We start from the raw sequence: 21,902 nt of genomic DNA, 5'->3' as shown, positions 1-21,902 counted from the left end.
CCCAGAACTGCTACCTTCCCATCATTTCACGGGAGGCCTGGGGGCCAGGCATCAGGTCGCAGAGTCAGCAGCTGCTTCAAGGGATTATGACAGAGAAGGAGCATGACTGAGACTGTGGAGCCTCATACAATTAGGGTCAAATCCCAGAAGGAAGGGCAGCATGAATTGCTTGTGGCCGGACCCCTCGGATTTCAGACAGACCTGGCCTGTGAAGGTTTACCATCTTGGGGCTGTGTCATCCACCCATGATGTTCAATGTCATGTGGCTATAGAGGTATTATATAGACTGTATTTAAAAACAGGAACAAAAGCAATTTCATTAAAAAAAGAATTAGTGCCTAAATTCTTCGCCTTCACATTCTACTTTTCTAAAATGAAGCCAGAAAACCACATGAATCTATATCAACATGTTTCTGTGCTTAAAAACACACAAGAATGTCAACCGCCACAGAAGCGACTGTCAGGATAGATGTCCTACACTCACCTGCATTCGATGAACCAACGCCGGATCTCATCTTGGAGGTTCTCCTTGATGTCGGGACCTTCTATTAGTTTCAAGTCATCCTTGATTGTAACCAAGGCATCTCTGTATTCCTCCTCATGCTTTACCTGCACCTCATCCCGCAGGTGGCTCACCCTGTCAGCCTGGATTAATGCAGCACTGACTTCATTAAACAAAGGAGGCGGGTTCTGAAAATATAAGCCAAAAGGTTTGAGATCATAAAGGTTACAGAGCGGTGAAAAATTTTAGACAATAATGAAATATGTCAGTATCTTCAATGGTGTTCTACCATTAGACCCATTAAGAAATACATTCTACCATTAGACCCATTAAGAAATACATTCTACCATTAGGCCCATTAAGAAATACAAACAGAACAACAGAATCAGATCTTGCAGGAGGGCTTGAAGGAGTAATTCACAACCATGGGGAGGAAGTATGGGATCACTCTGTACTATTTCCCAGAAACTGGTAATTAGCTTAAAAAATGCTTATTCGGTAAATCGTTCAAAAAATCATTCAAGTTACAGAAGGTAAAGTTTTCCAAATCTTCTTGGTTAGTGGGAGAGGAAAGAATACAGCATTAGAAAGTAAGTGAAGCGAGAATTGATGAAAAGAGTTTGGGTGTTCTGATTTCAAGAAAAATGACACCAAAACCAACCCTGAAAACATCCCCTGTATTGTTAAAGACCCTCCAGAGCAGGAAATTCTCAGCGGACTCCAGACATTCACGCTATTACATCTTATTGTCAGAATGTTCTCTCTCCACATCTGCTGATCAGAAAGGCAACAACGTCTAGCTGTAGAACGCCCACCAAATGCTCAGCACTGGTCCAGCAACATGTGGAGGGTTGTGGTCACCGAAAATACAAAGTCACTTTGAGACATAATACCTGTTCTTTAGAACCGCTCAAGAAATGAGGTTGGCGGGATAAGAGTAATGTCCGTCACAAGAGGGAACCATGTCAAATGATCTATAAAAGTGCTACCTTGTGGGTCTGGATGGAAAGAACTAAAAGGGACTTGGAGAAGAAGAACACACATGGGAATCACAGGTATGAGCTAAAGATCCTGAGCTCTAAGGAGTTCAGAGATTCAGCCCAGGTAAGTTAGCAAATTAAGGACAAATTCAGTGGTGTGCTGGGGCCAGCCTGTAATGACTCATGAGATCCAGTTGACAGATTTTCAGAAATTTTGCAAGCTTGCTGTGAGGCACAGTTATTTTTAAATGCTAAATTATATAAATTGAGGATTAAATTATGTTAACAATGCCAAGTTACCGATACCAAAAACTCACTGCTTCATAATTATTTTTACTGGATTTTATTGTCATCTATGCTCTTGATGTCATTATGTCTGTTGTATCTCTAAGGTGAAAATACTGTAATAATGCTGTCACTTCTGTGCGTACCTTCCTGTATTCCTGTGTTGCAGTTGGCTATAGGAATACTTATACCGTCGAAATTAGCAAATGCTACAAATGAGGGCTTGATTTACTATGGTGATTTGATTGTATAGACTTAATAAAGTGGTAGAGAAAATAATAATGCAGATAAACATAAAAGTGTGTCGTGTCTGTGTCACCTACACTGTGCATAGCGCCCAAAACTGAGGAAATATTCTTCCAGAATCCAAAAACTATAGTCTGATTCAGCAAAGGATGGCTAGTATCAAGTAGGGAAAAGATGACAAGCGTTGGGCATGGATGTGGAGAAATTGAAACCCTTGTACACTGTCGGTGGGAATGTAAACTGGTGCAGGCACTACAGAAAACACTATGGATGCTCCTCAGGAAACTAAAAATAGAACTACCATATGATCCAGCAATCCCACTTCTGGGTATATATCCAAAGGAAATGAAATCAAGATCTTAAAAAGATATCTGCACCCCCCTGTTCACTGCAGCATTATTTACAATAGCCAAGGTATGGATACAACCTAACTAAAGCCAGGGACCATTTTAAATCTGAAAATCCATATCCTTTTGTTACCAGGATTTTTTTGGTTACTGTTCCTTTACAATTTCCTTCCTCTGTTTTCTTAGTTCTTTTCTTCTCAGAACTCCTGCAATTTTCTTTACACGTATCCCTCATCCATCTCTTTGTCATTTTGCTATTTTCTAGGAGATTTTCTTAATTTTTTCTTTCAACTTTATATTTTGAAGTTTCTATTATTATATTTGAACTCTTCAGCAGCACTTCAACTGTTCTTTGATTCTCCTGTTTTGGGGAATTTTGTTCTAATTTCTGGATTCGATAATCCTATTTTATTTCCATAAGGTTATTACTTTTAGAATTTTGTTTTTTATGTTTTATTTTACTGCTCTTTTTTTTCTTCCAGTTTCTTTTCTGTTGGGTCTCTGTCTTTCCTAAGTGACTGGTGACCCTTTGTGGTTCACGCTTATTTAGGAGGGAGGCTCCCAGAGCTGTTTGGAACCTGTGTAGGGGAGTTGCTGACTGGTGAGGTCAGAGCTGCTTTATTGGAGGTATCTGAGTATCAGTACCCGAATGTCTTTCTTTTGAGCTGGTTTCTGCAGACAGAGATCCACCCATCTGCTCCTGAAGAGGTGTAAGTGTGGCTGCTAGAGCCAAGCAGAGGGAGGGAGCTATTGGTCTCACTGTTCTCTTTTTTTTTTTTTTTTTAACATCTTTATTGGAGTATAGTTGCTTTACAATGGTGTGTTAGTTTCTGCTTTATAACAAAGTGAATCAGTTATACATATACATATGTTCCCATATCTCTTCCCTCTTGCATCTCCCTCCCTCCCACCCTCCCTATCCCACCCCTCTAGGTGGTCACAAAGCACCGAGCTGATCTCCCTGTGCTATGCGGCTGCTTCCCACTAGCTATCTACCTTACGTTTGGTAGTGTATATATGTCCATGCCTCTCTCTCACTTTATTCCAGCTTTCCCTTCCCCCGCCCCATGTCCTCAAGTCTGTTCTCTATATCTGCATCTTTATTCCTGCCCTGCCACTAGGTTCATCAGCACCGTTTTTTTAGATTCCATATATATGTGTTAGCATATGGTGTTTGTTTTTTCTCTTTCTGACTTACTTCAATCTGTAGGACAGTTTCTAGGTCCATCCACATCTCTGCAAATGACATAATCTCATTCCTTTTTCTGGCTGAGTAATATTCCATTGTGTATGTGCGGCACATCTTCTTTAACCATTCATCTGTCGATGGACACGTAGGTTGTGAAGCATGTCCTTGAGTGTAACTTTCAGACTGGATATGGTCAGCCACAAATATTCTAAGTACCTGCATTTCTAAAATGTCCTCACTTGGCCCTTCCCACTTGAACGGCAGCCTAGTAGCTACCCTGGAGGATACTTCTTCTAATGGGCAGAGCTGCCAGCGACAGCTTGTTGGAAATTTGATGACTGTTCCTTCGTAGGTAAAGCTATTCTGCTCTTATGATGCTTTACACGTCGTCTTTTCAAAGTTTATCAAAATGAATCTAGGTGTGAGCATTTCTTCATTCATCACATTCTCCATTTAGTGGGTCCTTTCAATATAAAGAATTATGTCTTCTCCTCTGTAAATTTTCCTTCTATTATTTCTTTTTCTCCATTTTTCTCCCTGCAACAAATATTACATAAATGGCAGAGCGCCAGATTGATCTGGCCTTTTCTCTTGTATTTTCCATCTCTCCTTTACTTGCTCGCACTATGTTACAGAAGATTTCTCTATCTTTACCTTTCACAATTAATTTGGCTTTCAGTTATGTCCATTTATTATTTGGATTTATTTAGAATTTTAGAGGGGTTATTATTGTTTTGCTTTTTAGAGCATGCTCTTATCTTCCCAAAATTCCTTCTTATTTTATATTTGCTCCTTTCTTGTTTTTAGTAGTCACTTTGTTCAGGGAAATTATTTTAGATGCAACACATCTTCAAATATACCAGTGAGGTTTTTTTTTCCAAGTTCATGTTTTTCCTCAAAATTCTGAAAAGCAGTAAAAAAAAAATATGGATTCCCAGTTCCATCCTGGGGGTGAGGAAGAAGCAAGAAACTAGTAGTTTGGGAATGTCTTCAAGTGATTCTGATAATATCCAGGTTTGAGGAAAAACTAACTGCTCTAGAAAAAGGTTTGGTAACCTACAGCACACGAGTCAAACCTGGCCCACTGCTTATTTTCGTAAGTAAAGTTTTATTGGGATGCAGCCATGCCCATTCATTTACATGCTGTCTATGGTGGCTTACACACTACAACGGCCACACTGAATAGTTGGGACAGGGACCATGTGGCCTGCAAAGCCTAAAATGATGATGATAAAGAAAAAGAAGAGGGACTGTTTCCTTAATCTCTCTTTCTGATCTTTCGTTGTTAGTGTATAGGAATGCGAGAGATTTCTGTGCATTAATTTTGTATCCTGCGACATTACCAAATTCACTGATTAGCTCTAGTAGTTTTCTGGTGGCATCTTTAGGATTCTCTATGTATAGCATCATGTCATCTGCAAACAGTGACAGTTCTACTTCTTCTTTTCCAAGTATTCCTTTTATTTCTTCATCTTCTCTGATTGCCATGGCTAGGACTTCCAAAACTATGTTAACTAATAGTGGTGAGAGTGGACATCCTTGTCTTGTTCCTGACCTTAGAGGAAATGCTTTCAGTTTTTCACCACTGAGAATGATGTTTGCTCACCACTGAGAGTGAGTTTGTCATATATGGCCTTTATTATGTTGACGCAGGTTCCCTCTATGCCCACTTTCTGGAGAGTTTTTATCATAAATGGGTGTTGAATTTTGTCAAAAGCTTTTTCTGTATCTGTTGAGATGATCATATGGTTTTTATTCTTCAATTTGTTAATATGGGGTATCACATTGATTGATTTGCATATATTGAAGAATCCTTGCATCCCTGGGATAAATCCCACTTGATCATGGTGTATGATCTTTTTAATATGTTGCTGGACTCTGTTTGCTAGTATTTTGTTGAGGATTTTTGCATCTATGTTCATCAGTGATATTGGTCTGTAATTTTCTTTTTTTGTAGTATCTTTGTCTGGTTTTGGTATCAGGGTGATGGTGGCCTTGTAGAATGAGTTTGGTACTGTTCCTTCCTCTGCAAGTTTTTGGAAGAGTTTGAGAAGGATGGGTGTTAGCTCTTCTCTAAATGTTTGATAGAATTCACCTGTGAAGCCATCTGGTCCTGGACTTTTGTTTGCTGGAAGATTTTTAATCAGTCTCAATTTCAGTGCTTGGGATTGGTCTGTTTATATTTTCTATTTCTTCCTAGTTCAGTCTCAGAAGGTTATGCTTTTCTAAGAATTTGTCCATTTCTTCCAGGTTGTCCATTTCATTGGCACATAGTTGCTTGCAGTAATCTCTCATGAGCCTTTGTATTTCTGCAGTGTCAGTTGTTTCTTCTCCTTTTTCATTTCTAATTCTACTGATTTTTGAGTCTTCTCCCTTTTTTTCTTGATGAGTCTGGCTAATGGTTTATCAATTTTGTTTATCTTCTCAAAGAACCAGCTTTTAGTTTTATTGATCTTTGCTATTGTTTTCTTTGTTTCTATTCATTTCTGCTCTGATCTTTATGATTTCTTTTCTTCTACTAACTTTGGGTTTTGTTTGTTCTTCTTTCTCTAGTTCCTTTAGGTGTAAGGTTAGATTGTTTATTTGAGATTTTTCTTGTTTCTTAAAGTAGGATTGTATTGCTATAAACTTCCGTCTTAGAACTGCTTTTGCTGCATCCCATAGGTTTTGTATTGTTGTGTTTTTGTTGTCATTTGTCTCTAGGTATTTTTTGATTTCCTCTTTGATTTCTTCAGTGATCTCTTGGTTATTTAGTAATGTATTGTTTAGTCTCCATGTGTTTGTGTTTTTTACATTTTTTCCCCTGTAATTTATTTCTAATTTCATAGCGTTGTGTTGGAAAAGATGCTAGATACAATTTCAATTTCCTAAGGCTTGATTTATGACCTATGGTCAACTAATCTATGACAAAGGAGGCAAGGATATACAATGGAGAAAACACAGTCTCTTCAACAAGTGGTGCTGGGAAAATTGGACAGCTGCATGTAAAAGAATGAAATTAGAACACTCCCTAACACCATACACAAAAATAAACTCAAAATGGATCAAAGACCTAAATATAAGACGAGACACTATAAAACTCTTAGAGGAAAACATAGGAAGAACACTCTTTGACATGATTCACAGCAAGATCTTTTTTGACCCACCTCCTAAAGTAATGGAAATAAAAACAAAAATATACAAATGGGACCTAATGAAACTTATAAGCTTTTGCACAGCAAAGGAAACTATAAACAAGACAAAAAGACAACCCTCAGAATGGGAGAAAATATTTGCAAACGAATCAATGGACAAAGGATTAATCTCCAAAATATATAAACAGCTCATGCAGCTCAATATTAAAAAAACAAACAACCCACCCAATCAAAACAGGGGTAGAAGACCTAAATAGACTTTTCTCCAAAGAAGACATACAGATGGCCAAGAAGCACATGAAAAGCTGCTCAACATCACTAATTAGATGAAATTAGAGAAATGCAAATCAAAACTACAATGAGGTATCACCTCACACCGGTTAGAATGGGCATCATCAGAAAATCTACAAACAACAAATGCTGGAGAGGGTGTGGAGAAAAGGGAACCCTCTTGCACTGTTGGTGGGAATGTGACCATTGTTTTGGTTTGTGATTTCTCTACTTGAATCCACAATTGAGATGCTGTCAGAATACAGCATCCACTTAACGATATAAAGCCAGGGGGAAAAAAATGAAAAGAAAATCACACATATAATACTTGATAAAAATATGCATTAGAATGTGTAACAAACTAAGCAAACTGTCTAAGTTTAGTATAATGAGGACGTGAGAATGTACAACTCTTGATAGGGAAAAACCCCTAAAACGACTTTGAACGTGGATCTAGAATAAGAATTAGAGAATCATTTTAAAGAACAATGTTAAAAGCCAGTGATCTAAATTGACTCAAGATGTAAGTGCTCAAAGCCATGACTTTATATTATCTACTTGGTGTCAAAATAAAGAGATAAGAAATCCCTTTATTTAATCATTTAAAGAAATATCCAATTCTCATATTTTTCAGGAAATGTCTTACATTCCTAGTGTTATGAAATAGAAGTTTATAACTAACACAGAGATTTTTATCTGATCTCTCCAATGACTACCCTGAAGTCCATTGTTTTCGTGAAGATGTTCAAATGCATCTCTGCTACAAATGACCCAAATTTCTTTGTCTCTGATGAATGTGTAAAATTGTCTTGAAGTCTTGCTTTAATATTATGATTTTTTATCAGTGAATCATATGAAATCCCCCCCACTACATTGTTCTTATGGTAAATCATAGCATATTTTTTTCATAGATTCACACATACAAACTATATTTGAGCTGGGCCTTTTCCCCTTTGTATCCCTAAAAGTGAATTAATGAGCAGGCAACTCTGACTGGTGTCCTGGCAAAGCTCTACACAGTGTTCAGCCAACTTCATAGCACGTCCATGGTCTACGAGTGAAACAGAAGTCTCCCAGTGCTCATCAGATTTTCTGTAATTGGCATGGCACTCTGTCCCACACCTTCTTTCTCTACATTTCTTTACTGATGTTACATCCATCTTTTGAGACAGAAGTAAGGACCTGATTATCCCATTGAACAGATGGGGACTGAGGTCCATCGCTTAATGACTCTCCCAAGCCATCCTATGTGAATGAAGAAGCTGGCAATAAGGTTTCTGGATTCCTCCGGGTCTGTGTTTCTCCTATTACACCACGCTGGGCTGTTAATATGTGTGTATTCATGCATGTTGCTTGAGATAGACTTTCTCTGACAAAAATACACTTGGGGTCATTTGTAGCTTCTTTCGCTAGTTGCTTTTGAATTTAAAGGTTATAATATATGTAGATTCTTATGTTAATGAGTAGCTTTTCCTTTGGGCTACAACATCTTTTTCCTGTTTAGCAACTTTGTTCATGGCATTCAAATTTGTTAACTCACCGCATAGACAGCAACTCATTGAAAAATAAATTACGAATATTAAAGGGAAATAGAGAACACAATAATATACTATATACGGAAATACATCAGCTGTAGAATAATGCATCTTAATGAAGGCTTCCCATGTGAATAAACCATTATATTTACAAGCTTTCCACAGTTAATGACCCAGAACTGGTTAACGAAACCTAAGTTTATAGCAAGGTCCTCTGTCAGCAAAAATATACATATTAATAATTGATGTTGCTGTAAAAATAGGACATAAGATGATGACTCCTGGGTTTGTGGAGAAATAGGACTCTGTGGTCCATTAACTTAAAATGCTTATCTAATGTTTGATGGGCTTTGCCTTTAAAAATCCTTGGTCAAATTAGTAAGATAAAATGGACATTTGTCCAAATGACAATCTGTTCAATTTATCAGTCACAAATCCCCTTGCAAATAAGTGATTTAATGCTGGCAACTTCCTGGAGGAGCTCATGGTCTTGGGGGTATTGTGGTCACTTAAGGCGTGGATGGAGCAGTGAGGGGAAGGCAGAGGGTCTATTCCAACAAATGACCGCTGTGGTCAGTGCAGAGATTAATCAGCTCCATGCAGCCCCCGGTAGGTCATCATTAGGGAGCACTCAGAGCCACCCCATCAGCCCATGGGCTCGCGCCACGCGCTTCCTGCGCTAATTTTACACGTGGAATGCCTCATGCTGTGGAGTAAACTGCTCTTCGGTTGGTCCGTTTTAAGATCGTGTGCATGTGGGTGTGTGTGCATGGATGTTCCTTGGTTTATAAAAATAAGCTCTTCTGTTTCACCATTTCATTTCACAGTAATATATCTATACTTGTATATCTGTGTTTATATAAACACATCTACTCAGAAAGAAGAACCCAGCAAGAAGAAGTGAAAAAAAGTTGTGGGGAGAGTCAGGGCTGATGGTTTTCTTTTCTTTTTTAATTTTTAAAAATTTATTTATTTAATTTTTGGCTGTGTTGGGTCTTCATTGCTGCAGGCAGGTTTCCTCTACTTGCGGCGAGTGGGGGCTATTCTTCGTTGCGGTGCGCGGGCTTCTCATTGCGGTGGCTTCTCTTGTTGTGGAGCATGGGCTCTAGGCCCGTGGGCTTCAGTAGTTGCAGCATGTGGGCTCAGTAGTTGTGGCTCGTCGGCTCTAGAGTGCAGGCTCAGTAGTTGTGGTGCACGGGCTTAGTTGCTCCATGGCATGTGGGATCTTCCCGGACCAGGGATCAAACCCCTGGTGTCCCCTGCATTGGCAGGAGGATTCTTAACCACTGCACCACCAGGGAAGCCCGCTGATGGTTTTCTTTTGCCCTCTGCTCATACTACAGTTACGGTAAATCTTTATTTTAGGATGCCACAACTTCAAGTGGGTGCAAAACAATTAAAAATAGAGCAATTTCTAGTCCGTTAAGTCTACTTTCTGGAAACTTGTAGTAGTTTTAAGATTTGCTTAATTAAGAGCTGGAATAGAACTGTATAGTTGAGCCTGTAATTGATTAGTGGTGGGAGCTAAATTTGCTACTTTTGTGTCCTACATTCTTTAAAAATGTTTTAAAATAACACTTCCATGGCACTTAAAGTTTGCGAGACACTATTTTAACTGGTTTACAAATATTAACTAATTTGTTCCTCATAATAAGTAGCCTTATGTATGAGTACCATTACTATCTTCATTTTATATATGCAGAAACTGAGGCACAGAGAGGTCAAAGAACTTGTCCAGGGTCACACAGCCAGGAAGCGGCAGACTGGAGCTTTGACCCGAAGCATGTACCTCCAGAATCTCTGCTCTTACCCTGTATATGCTTTCTTGTATCTTTTCACTGATAGTTTTCTTCTGGCTTAAAATAGTTTGTCTGAAAATGGTTTTTTATGGGTACTACAGATCACACTTCTCAAAAATATACATTTGTAATTTTAATGGATATTGCTAAGCTGCCTTGCAAAGAGGTTGCAGGATTGCTTTACTCTTCCCCCCAACAGTGTACGACAGAGCCCTTTTTCCCACACCTTGCCAACATTGTGACCTTAACCATTTTGATCTTGGCCAACTTAAATAGATTAAAAATGACAATTTAATAAGCATTTTAAAATCATGAGTGATGTGAGCATTTACACCCACGATTATAAGCCATTTCAAAAAATAACAGTGAACGCTTACCTAGGGCTCACAGGGTGCAGTGTGTCAGACACTATTTTAAATGCTTTACAGATACCAATTTCTTTACTACTTAACACACATCTTTGCCTGGGTGCTAGCACTGTCTCCATTTTGCATATGTGGAAATCGAGGCACCAGGAAGCTAAGACACCACCCCGGTTCACCCTGCAAGTAAATGGTGGAATCAGAGTCTGAACCCAGGCAGGCTGGCTCCAGAGTTCCTGGCCTTAACCATTCTACTATGCTGCAGTAAAGGACTTTGTAATGGGCCCTAATCTGAGATAAATAAGGGCAAATGTCCCGCCCTAGAGTAGGGATAAAAGAATCCTGGGATCAGGTGACTAAAGGAAGAGAATTGTTTTGCTCATTGAGTTTCTGACGACCTGGGGACCCAGGGCAAGAATAAAGCAGAATAAGAATAACAATAAATACTTCCCAGAAATAAACCCATGCACACATGGTCAGTTAATCTACGACAAAGGAGGCACAAACATACAATGGAGAAAAGACAGTCTCTTCAACAAATGGTGGTGGGAAAACTGGACAGCTACATGCAAAAAAGTGAAACTGGACCCCCATCTCACACCATATACAAGAATAAATTAGGGACTTCCCTGGTGGTGCAGTGGTTAAGAATCTGCCTGCCAATGCAGGGGACATGGGTTCGGTCCAGGAAGATCCCACATGCCACAGAGCAACTAAACCTGTGCGCCACAACTACTGAAGCGGGCACACCTAGAGCCCGTGCTCCACAACAAGAGAAGCCACCGCAGTGAGAAGCCCGCGCGCTGCAATGAAGAGCAGCCCCTGCTTGCCGCAACTAGAGAAAGCCTGTGCACAGCAACGAAGAACCAACACAGCCAAAAAGATAAAAAAATTAAAAAAAAAATAAACAGTTTAAAAAAAAAGAATAAATTAAAAATGTATTAAAGACTTTAATGTAAAGCCTGAAACCGTAAAACTCCTAGAAGAAAACATAAGGCAGTAAACTCTTTGACATCAATCTGAATATTATTTTGGGCTTCTCTCTGCAGGCAAGGGCAACAAAAGCAAAAATAAACAAATGGGACTACATGCTTTTGCACAGCAAAGGAAACTATCAACAGAACTAAAAGGCCACCTACTGAATGGGAGAAAATACTTGCAACTTATGTACCTGATAAAGGGTTAATATTCAAAATATATAAAGAACTTACACAATTTAATGTCAAAAAACAAACAGCCCAATTAAAAAATGAGCAGATGACATAAACAGGCGTTTTTCCAAAGAAGACATACAGACAGCCAACAGAGACACATGAAAAGATGCTCAACATCACTAATCGTCAGGGAAATGAAAATCAAAACTACAATGAGACACCACCTCACACCTGTCAGACTGGCGATTATCAAAAAGCCAAAAAAAAATAAGTGTTGGTGAGGATATGGAGAAAAGGGAACACTTTTACACTGCTGGAATGTAAACTGGTGCAGCCACTATGGAAAACAGTGTGTAGATTCCTCAAAAAATTGAAAATAGAACTACCACACAATCCAGCAATCCCACTTCTGGGTATTTATCTGAAGAAAACAAAAACACTCACTTGAAAAGATACATGTTCACTGAAGCATTATTTATGATAGCTGACGTACGGAAGCAACCTAAGTGTCCATCCATAGATGAATGAATAAAGAAGATGAATAAATGAATATATAATACACATCACACACACACACACACACACACACACACACACACACACACTGGAATATTATTCAGCCATAAAAAAGAATGAAATCTTGCCATTTGTGGCAACATGGATGGGCCTGGAGGGTGTTATGCTAAGTGAAATAAGTCAGACAGAGAAACACAAATACCATATGATTTCACTTATATGTGGAATCTAAAAATCAATACACATGGACATCAAACCAAAACCGAAACAGACTCATTGTTACAGAGAACAAAGTGGTTGCCAGAGGGGAGAGGGGGACTGGGCAGGGGGGGGGTGGTGGTGGGGGTGGATGCCAGGAGAAGTAGGTGAAAGGGATTAAGAGAAACAAACTTCCAGTTATAAAATAAATAAGTCACAGGAGTGAAACGCACAGCTTAGGGGATGCAGTCAATAATATTGTAATAACTTTGTGGGGTGACCATTTCAAAATGTACATAAACGTCAAATCACTATGATATATACCTGAAACTAATATGATCCTGCATGACAATTATACTTCAATAAAAAAATACTTACAAACTAAAGGTTCCCAGTTAACTAGACTGTAAGATCTCATTTAACAGAAAAGAAAATGGTGAGTTTTCTTTTTTTCCCAAAGCATCTTGAGGTGGACTTTCGAATCACAGAAATTATTCAGGGTGTCCTCCCCGGGCTCTGATTCCCTTGCTCAACCTAAGAGCCTTTCATGCATGCCTGTATCAGGATCACTGCTTTTCCTGGTTTGCAAACATTTTCCTGGTGCAACACACACAGCGTACGTGGTGGGCAGTACCCGCTGCCCTAGGGATCTCCGAATCCTCCCTCTGCAGCTGGGTGAGGCTCGGACCCTGCTGGGCTGTTCCAATGGCACTGCTTTTCCAGATTGTACTTTTAATAGACTAATTTCAGGTTCATAAATCTAAGTGAGACAGGCTGGGACCTGGGACCCTTTGCTGCAGTGCTTGCACCTGGACAAACGTCTCCTCCAGCAACAAAAAGCAAAGAAAGGGACTATAAGGGACTAAAAATAACTGCGTGCATGCACAGTTGGGGCAAATCATGAACAACCAGATACATAAAGACCAAAAACCCAACTGCCACTTCTGAGGAGCCGGGAGCAAAAGCAGGGTGTCGCGAGCAAAAGCAGGGTACTGCGCATGCCCCCAGCACACCACCACCAAAGGGGTGGGCAGAACACCTAAGCTAGACCTCCAGCCCAACACCTGGACACACCCCTACCCTCACCTCCTACAAGGAACCAGCTCGCCTGCACTCAGGGAGTGAGCAAGGGCACCGCTACTTGTGTTTGCCCCCTCCAGCTGCAGCAGGGGCCCCAGTAACGCCTAGCCTGAATTTCTTTGGGCCTCTTATCAATTTCTATTGATTAAGGAGGCTGAGAATCCTGGTCGGTAACACGAGCAGCAAATAACAAGGGCCAAGTCAGTTTATATTTTGAAATCAGTGGCCTGCATGTGTTAGGCAACAACTTATTTTGAAATATTTTGTTTTGTTACATAGAAAGGTTGTGATGTACCGTGATAGTTTTCCTTTGTACAAAATCATTCAGTTATCGGGATAACGTAATGTGATTTTCCAAGACGATGAACAATCAGCCACCATTCCTTGAAGGCAACCCGTCTAAGCTCTAGGCCGGGTCCGGAAGCCCTTCTAACAGCTCTGTGAAACAGGTGACACTATCCTGCCCTTACAGAAGGAGAAACTGAGGCCCAGGGGGAGGGTGAGTGAGTGGCTCAAAGTGTCCCCCTGCGACCCACGTGGTAGAGGGGCCGCCCCAGACACCTGCCACTCCATCCACCTGGCAGGCCAACCCTTCAAAGGCCAAGGGGAGACGCGCACTCATTTCTAAGATGCTGTCGTCCCCAGACACTTAGGGAAACAGCTTTTTTTTGTATTTAAAAAGTAAAATAAAACCAAAGCAAAGCAAAACAAAACCTCATAAATCATGGCAAATCTGGTTTTTAATACATTTATTTCTAGAAACAACCAAAGGTCATCTGGTGCCAAATATAATGAATAATGCACAGGACCAAGCCGGACGCCATGGTTTGGGGCTGAAATCGAAGTGTGATCATAAAGACGGTTTCATTTTGATGCTTCGCTCATTTTGGCTTTGACAGCAGTTCCCAAAGAGGAGCCCCTGAGGGCCCCGGACCAAGGGGAGCCTCAGGAGAGAGCCGCCTTTCGGGAGCATCCATTGGGTGCCCAAGCTCCTACCTGGGGTTATTTGTTAATAAGAAATGAGTCTAATTTATTGACCGAAAAATAATCTATAATGTAGCCTGTTTCATGTTAGAATTTGAAAGTGAGCAGGGTGTTATGGTGTTTTGAGGATTTAGCTGATGCATTTCAAAGTGACAGTTCTTCGTGTTTAATAAGTGTCCCCTAGTGTTCTTTATTATAATGTAAACATTGATAGCTTCAGGGTAACATAAAATACACCATGGTCTTGGCTGTAGGACACATTATTTCAAAGGGACCCACAGAATGAAATGTATTACATTCATTAAGTGTCCTCCTTCATCCACTCCATTGGCTCTGCCAATTAAAATAACTGCACATGAATTTTTAGAGTGCTATTTATTTTCCTTTGTAGATTTTAGAATATAAATATTTAAAATGGCAACATCAAAAAATAATTTATATGACAATGGTAAAGGCAACATTTAGTCAGGAACTGAGGACATAATTATGTCGTTTGCTCTAATTCTCATTTCAGTTACTAAATACTCACCCCTGGAAATAGGCCAAGCTTCCCACAAAGATACAAATACTGTTCTGATCAGAGAAGTCAATGGTTTATACACTGATATGATGTAACAAAGTAAAATAATGGAAAAATGAAATTTTAAAATGAGTAGACACTATCTTAATTAGTGATATAGTGGAAAATGTATTTAATTGAAAACATTCCCAGGATTTGGGGTAATGGATTTTATGGTTATCAGCCAGCAAACAGAAGATACCATTCTTTTAAAAACTGAATGCATATATTTCTCAATGGTGTAAAATTTCATAGAACATGTAATACCAAGAGAAGACATGCTTGGAAAAAAAGCAAACTGGAGAAAGTCGCATTTAATACAAAACAGACAAGCTGTCCTATTTACTATCCAAACTCTGTACTGCTGAAAAATTAAAACAGACTTCCTTTATTTGAGTTGAGCATATACAAATGACAAAGTAAAACAGGAAAATTACAGTAAAAAACATGTTACTCTATCTTTATGTGGTATCAATGTAAGCCATTAAGACTTTAGGTTAAAAAAATAGCATTTGGCCATTCCCTAAGTTTCTGGCCTGTTACGCATCATATTCAGTAAATGTCGGCTGAATTAAATTAAATGGAAGTGGTTGAGTCAAACTGCTGCTTACATAAAATTTCATGTTACACTTAGATTATCTTAGATTGAATCTTCTGACCGCAAGTTTAATTTTTAAAGTAGAAAATTGGAGATAACCATTGTTTTTATCATTACATCTCATATTTCTGTGTCTCTAACGGGTAGAACAGAGAAACGATTTTGTATCATAAACTGTCCACCTATGTACATACACCAAACAATTTGGAGATCTGAATAGAAAAAATTGATAATATTCTATGGCTGTTTGCTTTTATTTTTAAATGTGTGCCTTTTTTTTTCCAGTTAATGCAGTAAAATTTAAACATTTTGGAAAATACAATTAAAACAAAAAACTTCCAGAGTTCTGACATGAAAAAAGGAACACGATATAAACTTTCTTTCCTTTGTATGTGCATGTATGTGTGTATCTATTTAGTTGAAATCCTATTATATGTACAATTCCAAATCCTGTATTATCACTCTGAGCATTTTCACATCAAAAATGAGTCATAAACATATTTTTTTAATGGTGGTCTATCACTACTTTAAGGTAGGTCCACCATAAATCATTCAACTCCATCCCTACTCTAGAACGCTAGAATTGTGTATTTCCAATTTTTCATTATTTAAAACAACACTGTAGGAAATGTCTATGCACATAAACCTTTATTTCTGATGATTTCCTTAAGCTAGAACTAGAACTCAGGTGGAAGGATATATTTTAATGATCGTGTTGCCTCTTTCAGAAAAGCTGAATCAGTTTAACTCACCGTGTATGAGAATAAGCATCTCATCACACTCCTGTCAATAATTATAACTTGATCTTACATTTAGGTCTTTAATCCATTTTGAGTTTATGTTTGTGTATGGTGTTAGGGAGTGTTCTAATTTCATGCTTTTTCATGTAGCTGTCCAGTTTTCCCAGCACCACTTATTGAAGAGACTGTCTTTTCTCCATTGTATATTCTTGCCTCCTTTGTCATAGATTAATTGAACCAAGGTGCATGGGTTTATTTCTTGGCTTTCTATACTGTTCCATTGATCTATGTGTCTGTTTTTGTGTGAGGACCATATTGTTTTGATTACTGTAGCTTTGTAGTATAGTCTGAAGTCAGGGTGTCTGATTCCCCCAGCTCTGTTTTTCTTTCTCAAGATTGCTTTGGTTGTTCGAGGTCTTTTGTGTTTCCACATAAATTCAAAAAAATTTTGTTCTAGTTCTGTGAGAAATGCCATTGGTAATTTGATAGGGATTGCACTGAATCTATAGATTGCCTTGGGTAGTGTGGTTATTTTAACGATATTGATTTTTCCAATATAACTTGAAAAAACTTTTTCCCCCCAATAAGACAGATACAAATTGCCTTCTATCATCAGTTCTAACATACATATTTTTCATGGTTTAACATACCTGAAATGTTAAATATACAGGGATGGCTGTATATTATGATCAGGGATATGTTTTGGTTTATTTGCTCAAACATTTTCTTTCATTTTCAATCATGATGTATCTTATAATGAACAACATCTTAGATTGAATGAAATACAGTATCTCATTTAATTTTTAACTTGTATGTTTTGGCCATTAGTGAATAGTGATGATTCCTATAGAACCATCTCAATATACATTTCCATGTTCAGTGAACTAAAAACAATTTTTAAATTGTGGTGAAAACCACATAACATAAAATTTATCATCTTAGCCATTTGTAAGTATACCATTCAGTAGTGTTGAGTATATTCACATTGTTGTACAACAGATCTGGAGAACTTTTTTTTTTTTCAAACTGAAACTTTACACCCATTGAAGTACTCTTCATTGCCCCTCCCTGAGCTCCTGGCAACCTTCTACTTCCTGTCTCTATGAGTCTGACAATATACGAACATATATTAACAAAGTGCAGGGCACGGCTGATATCGGTGGGCAGCTCACAGCTTGTCCCACCTTTGGAGCAGCCCGTGTATTCCGGCAGACGTGTAAACAGACAAGACCTTGCTGTCTCTGGATCACCTGGGGCAGGCTTCTAGATAATACAGGCGATTCCATTCTCTTAAGTCACCAGTCATGTATTTTGCTTTCCTTTCTTCTCTCAAAAACTCTCTAAGGAAGACACAAGTCTTACAGATTCTACTGTCTTTAAGAAAACCAGATGCTTATTTGTCTATAAGAAAACTTACCATACCCAGGAATATCATCTCCTCTTCTCTCTCTCTTTCAGTTCTCTTGCACTGATGGAAACCTCGCCAAACCTAAAAATAAATAAATGGTTACTTGTTTAAAACATAAAAAATAAAGAAAACATGGTCATACTGTTTCTCCCATGTAACCTCCACATCCCAAATGATGTAATGATTATGCGGTCAAGGTTGTGCACCTGTGTGTGTTGATGGAGTATTTTTTCTTTTGTGATCACAAGCAAAAATATTAAAGAAAGTATGAATCACAGAAGTGGCCTAAACCATTGTCTACTCTCCCAGGACCCAACGGTGGACCCTGATGAGGACTCTTGTCCAGGGCCTCCCTATTGAACAAGGGGTACTAGAGGCAGTTCTGTCCACCCAGGGACAAGACAGGACCCACCCTTGTCCCTGGGAGCAACTGGAGGGTCCACTGCTGACCCAGCAACAGCCTCACACCTGTTAGGATGGCTGTTATCTAAAAGACAAGAGATAACAAGTGTCAGCGAGGACGTGGAGAAAAAAGGGAACCTTCCCGTACTGTTGGTGGGAATGTAACTGGGTGTATCCACTATGGAAAACAGTAATCAGGTTCCTCAAAAAATTAAAAATAGAACTACCATATGATCCATAAATTCCACTCCTGCGTGTTTATCTGAAGAAAAGGAAAACACTAATTTGAAAAGATACATGTACCCCCATGTTCCCTGCAGTATTATTCACAACAGCCAAGATATGGAAATACCCTAAGTGTCTGTTGATGGATGAATGTATCAAGAAAATGTGATGCCCACATACAGTGAAGTATTATTCAGCTACGAGAAGAAGGAAATCCTGCCATCTGCGACAACTTGTGTGCATTTTGTGGGCAAGAGAAATAAGACACAGAGAGAAAGACAAATACTTCATGCTTCACTAACATATGGAATCTAAACATACCAAATGTATAGAAATAGAGAGTAGCTTCGGTGGCCGCCAGGGGCTGGGTGGAGGAGGGAAATGGGTGAAGGTGGTCAAAGGACACAAACGTCCAGTTATAAAATGAATAAATTCTGGGGGTAAAATGTACAGCATGGTGACTATAGTTAACAATACTGTATTTTATACTTGCAAATCGCTAAGAGAGTTGCCCTCAAATGCTGTCACTACAAGAAAAAAGGGCAATTATGTGAGGTGATGGACGTGTTAAGTAACCTTACTGTGGCAGTCATTTTGAAATACACACAGATACCAAATCACGATGTCCTACTCTTAAAGTTACACAACGTTATATGTCAAATATATCTCAGTAAAGCTGGGGAGCAAATAGCCTATAGCTTTTGTTAGTGAGGTTCCTCTACCTGTATTTCTTCAAGAGAAACTTCTAGATTGCAGAAGTGAGGGGCTAAATCTAAGGGTGGTACTTCAGAGTTTTAACAGAAAAATGTCCACTGTAACATGGAGGCATATAACACAGTAACACCCAAGAATCGTACAAGTCAAGCTTTGGACTCAGATGCTCATTTAAAACTTTATATCCCATAGAGAACAGACTTCTGGTTGCCAAGGCTTGGGGTGGGGGTGGGGATGGTTTGGGGATGAGCAGATGCAAAGTATTATGTATAGAATGGATAAACAGCAAGGTCCTACTGTAGAACACAGGAAACTATATGCAATATCCTGAGATAAGCCATAATGGAAAAGAATATGAAAAAGAATATATATATGTATAACTGAATCACTTTTCTGTATAGCAGAAATTAACACAACATTGCAAATCAACTATACTTCAATAAAATAAATATTGAAAAACCTTATATCCCCACAGAACCTTGAAAGAAAATAGTCTATCTGTCTCTCCCCAGCATCCCCACCACTCCCATTCAAACACAATTAGGGACAAGATTCCTGATCTTCTGGCTCTGTTTTATGTCCTTGTACTTACTTTCTCCCCAACCTAATTCTAACTTGTGTCACGTTGCCATCTTCTGCATTTTCCCATGAGCAACCTCAGTCACAATTTGAAAAAAGATGGGGTATAACTCGAGGGTGGTCATCTGACAAAGGGAAGGAAACTTCAAGGGCCCCTTCTGAAAGGACCACCTGTGTTCTGGTTATTAGTGGTGGTCACTGGAGCTTCCGCAAACGGCACACGCTTCTGCAAGCTCCCAGGTGTTAACCCGCTCCCCTTCTATAACTACCACGTCTGCGTGTAAATGTCTTTTTAAAAATTCAGTGAGGACTTATATAGCAACATTCTTTCCAACAGTTATCGGTGATCTTTAAAAATATTTCAACAAAATGCCTGAGTTTCACACCTATTTATAACAAAATTTAAAAAACATAACGAAGCTTGCTTAACAGTTTCCCCAGGGTAAGAAAATCAGTCCTTCTGGAATTTAGGCCAGTCCTACTAAAGGTAGGATGTGGGGATTTGGAGTTTCAGAGCTCACCCCCGTCCCTGGTCTGCATCTCCAGCTGTGTCAAGACACCTTGCCCCCGAGTCCAAAAGCGCCCCGTTCCCACCTTCTGGATACACAGTGCGGCAGTCCCCACGTCGGCCACTCTCTCGCCCAGTAGCCTGGCTTGCATTGCTCTGAATTCTTGAAGATAGATCTGCTTCATGAACATGGCTCTTAGGCGCCCTTGCCGCGCCCTCTCGGCGACCTGGATTAATTTAACAGCCTCTTCTAGGGGGATAGGCTTTACAGGGTATTTCTGCAAAAACATTTAAGATAAATCAATGTTTAAACATGTTCATGACGTCAGCTGATTCCAGAAACATCACATGCTAACTTCTAACACCACCCTGCTGAGAGTCTCCAAACTGCTGATAGAGAGCATGATAGCCATTCGATATGAATCATTTTTTCCCGTGAACACATATATTTTGATACTATGCCTCATTCACGCCATGGGCCCATACTTAAGGACCCTTAAGCTCTCCTCTACCGTTTTGAACAAAATACTAATTAGCTCCACAAGGTTTTAGGTTGGTAGCAAATTATACGAGGAATGCCAATAAAATGGATTGAAATAAACTTGAAATTGCTGTCACTGTTCATTCACTTAATAGTAGAAATGTACAAATTCAAAACATATCTACTATGAGAATTTGAAATGTGAAATATAGATGAAGTCAAATGCTGACTTTAATATCAATTACAGGATGATGTAGTGAATATGACTAATATTAAAATCACTTTAGGGGTATCTATTTAACTTTATCATATATTAACACATATATGTGGAATCTAGAAAAATGGTATAGATGACCTAATTGGCAGAGCAGAAATAGAGACACAGACACAGAACAAATGTATGGATACCAAGGGGGAAAAGGCGGGGTGGGAGGAATTGGGAGATTGGGGTTGACATATATACACTATTGATACTATACATAAAATAGATAACTAATGAGAACATACTGTATAGCACAGGGAACTCTACTTAATGCTCTGTGGTGACCTAAATGGGAGGGAAGTCCAAAAGGGAGGGGATAGATGTGCATGCATGGCTGATTCATTTTGCTGTACAGTAGGGGCTAACACGACATTGTAAAGCAACTATACTCCAATAAAAATTAATTAATAAAAAAACCTTTATATGGGAACTGTGTGCCAGTGCCTGCACACTTGCACTTTAAAACATCTGAATGTGATAGTTACTATCAAGACTGAGAAAATCAGGCTCATGCAATAGGATATTGTCTTTGGAGATCTCAAGCGGGGTGTGTTTAGGCAAGGTCCGGTGAGGCGCGGTGCTGTCTTCTGAGGAGAGGGACAAGAGCAAGGCTGCTGGGGGCATCCTGGGTCCTGCGTGAGCTCAGGCGTTGTCCCTGGAAGGAGGGATAAGCTGTGGGCCTGGCCTAGCTTCACCCAAGCCTCCTGCGTGGATAGAGGCAGAAGGGAGAGGCCTTTCGAATTCGAAAAACACTCCATCATGGTCTGAGTCTTTTTCCAGGCCTCAGAGGACAGCAATGGCCACCCCATCAGGGTCCAGGGCAAGACGCTGTGGGACCAGGTAGA

General features: G+C 39.4%; 1 protein-coding gene across 1 annotated transcript in view; it reads right to left on the bottom strand.

Moving 5' to 3' along the window:
• Nucleotides 1-21,902, bottom strand: part of DRC11 (dynein regulatory complex subunit 11) — a 170,206-nt gene that overhangs the window by 132,513 nt on the left and 15,791 nt on the right. The window contains exons 4-6 of the mRNA XM_019923654.3: nt 20,401-20,592; nt 17,896-17,967; nt 485-690 (exon numbers count right to left, since the gene is read on the bottom strand). Of these exons, the coding sequence (XP_019779213.2) occupies nt 485-690; nt 17,896-17,967; nt 20,401-20,592 (470 nt within the window). The remainder of the gene's footprint in view (nt 1-484; nt 691-17,895; nt 17,968-20,400; nt 20,593-21,902) is intronic.

This window comes from Tursiops truncatus, chromosome 7 (genome assembly GCF_011762595.2).
Source record: "Tursiops truncatus isolate mTurTru1 chromosome 7, mTurTru1.mat.Y, whole genome shotgun sequence".
Taxonomy (NCBI): domain Eukaryota; kingdom Metazoa; phylum Chordata; class Mammalia; order Artiodactyla; family Delphinidae; genus Tursiops; species Tursiops truncatus.
This window is presented reverse-complemented; position numbering and strand designations above follow the sequence as displayed.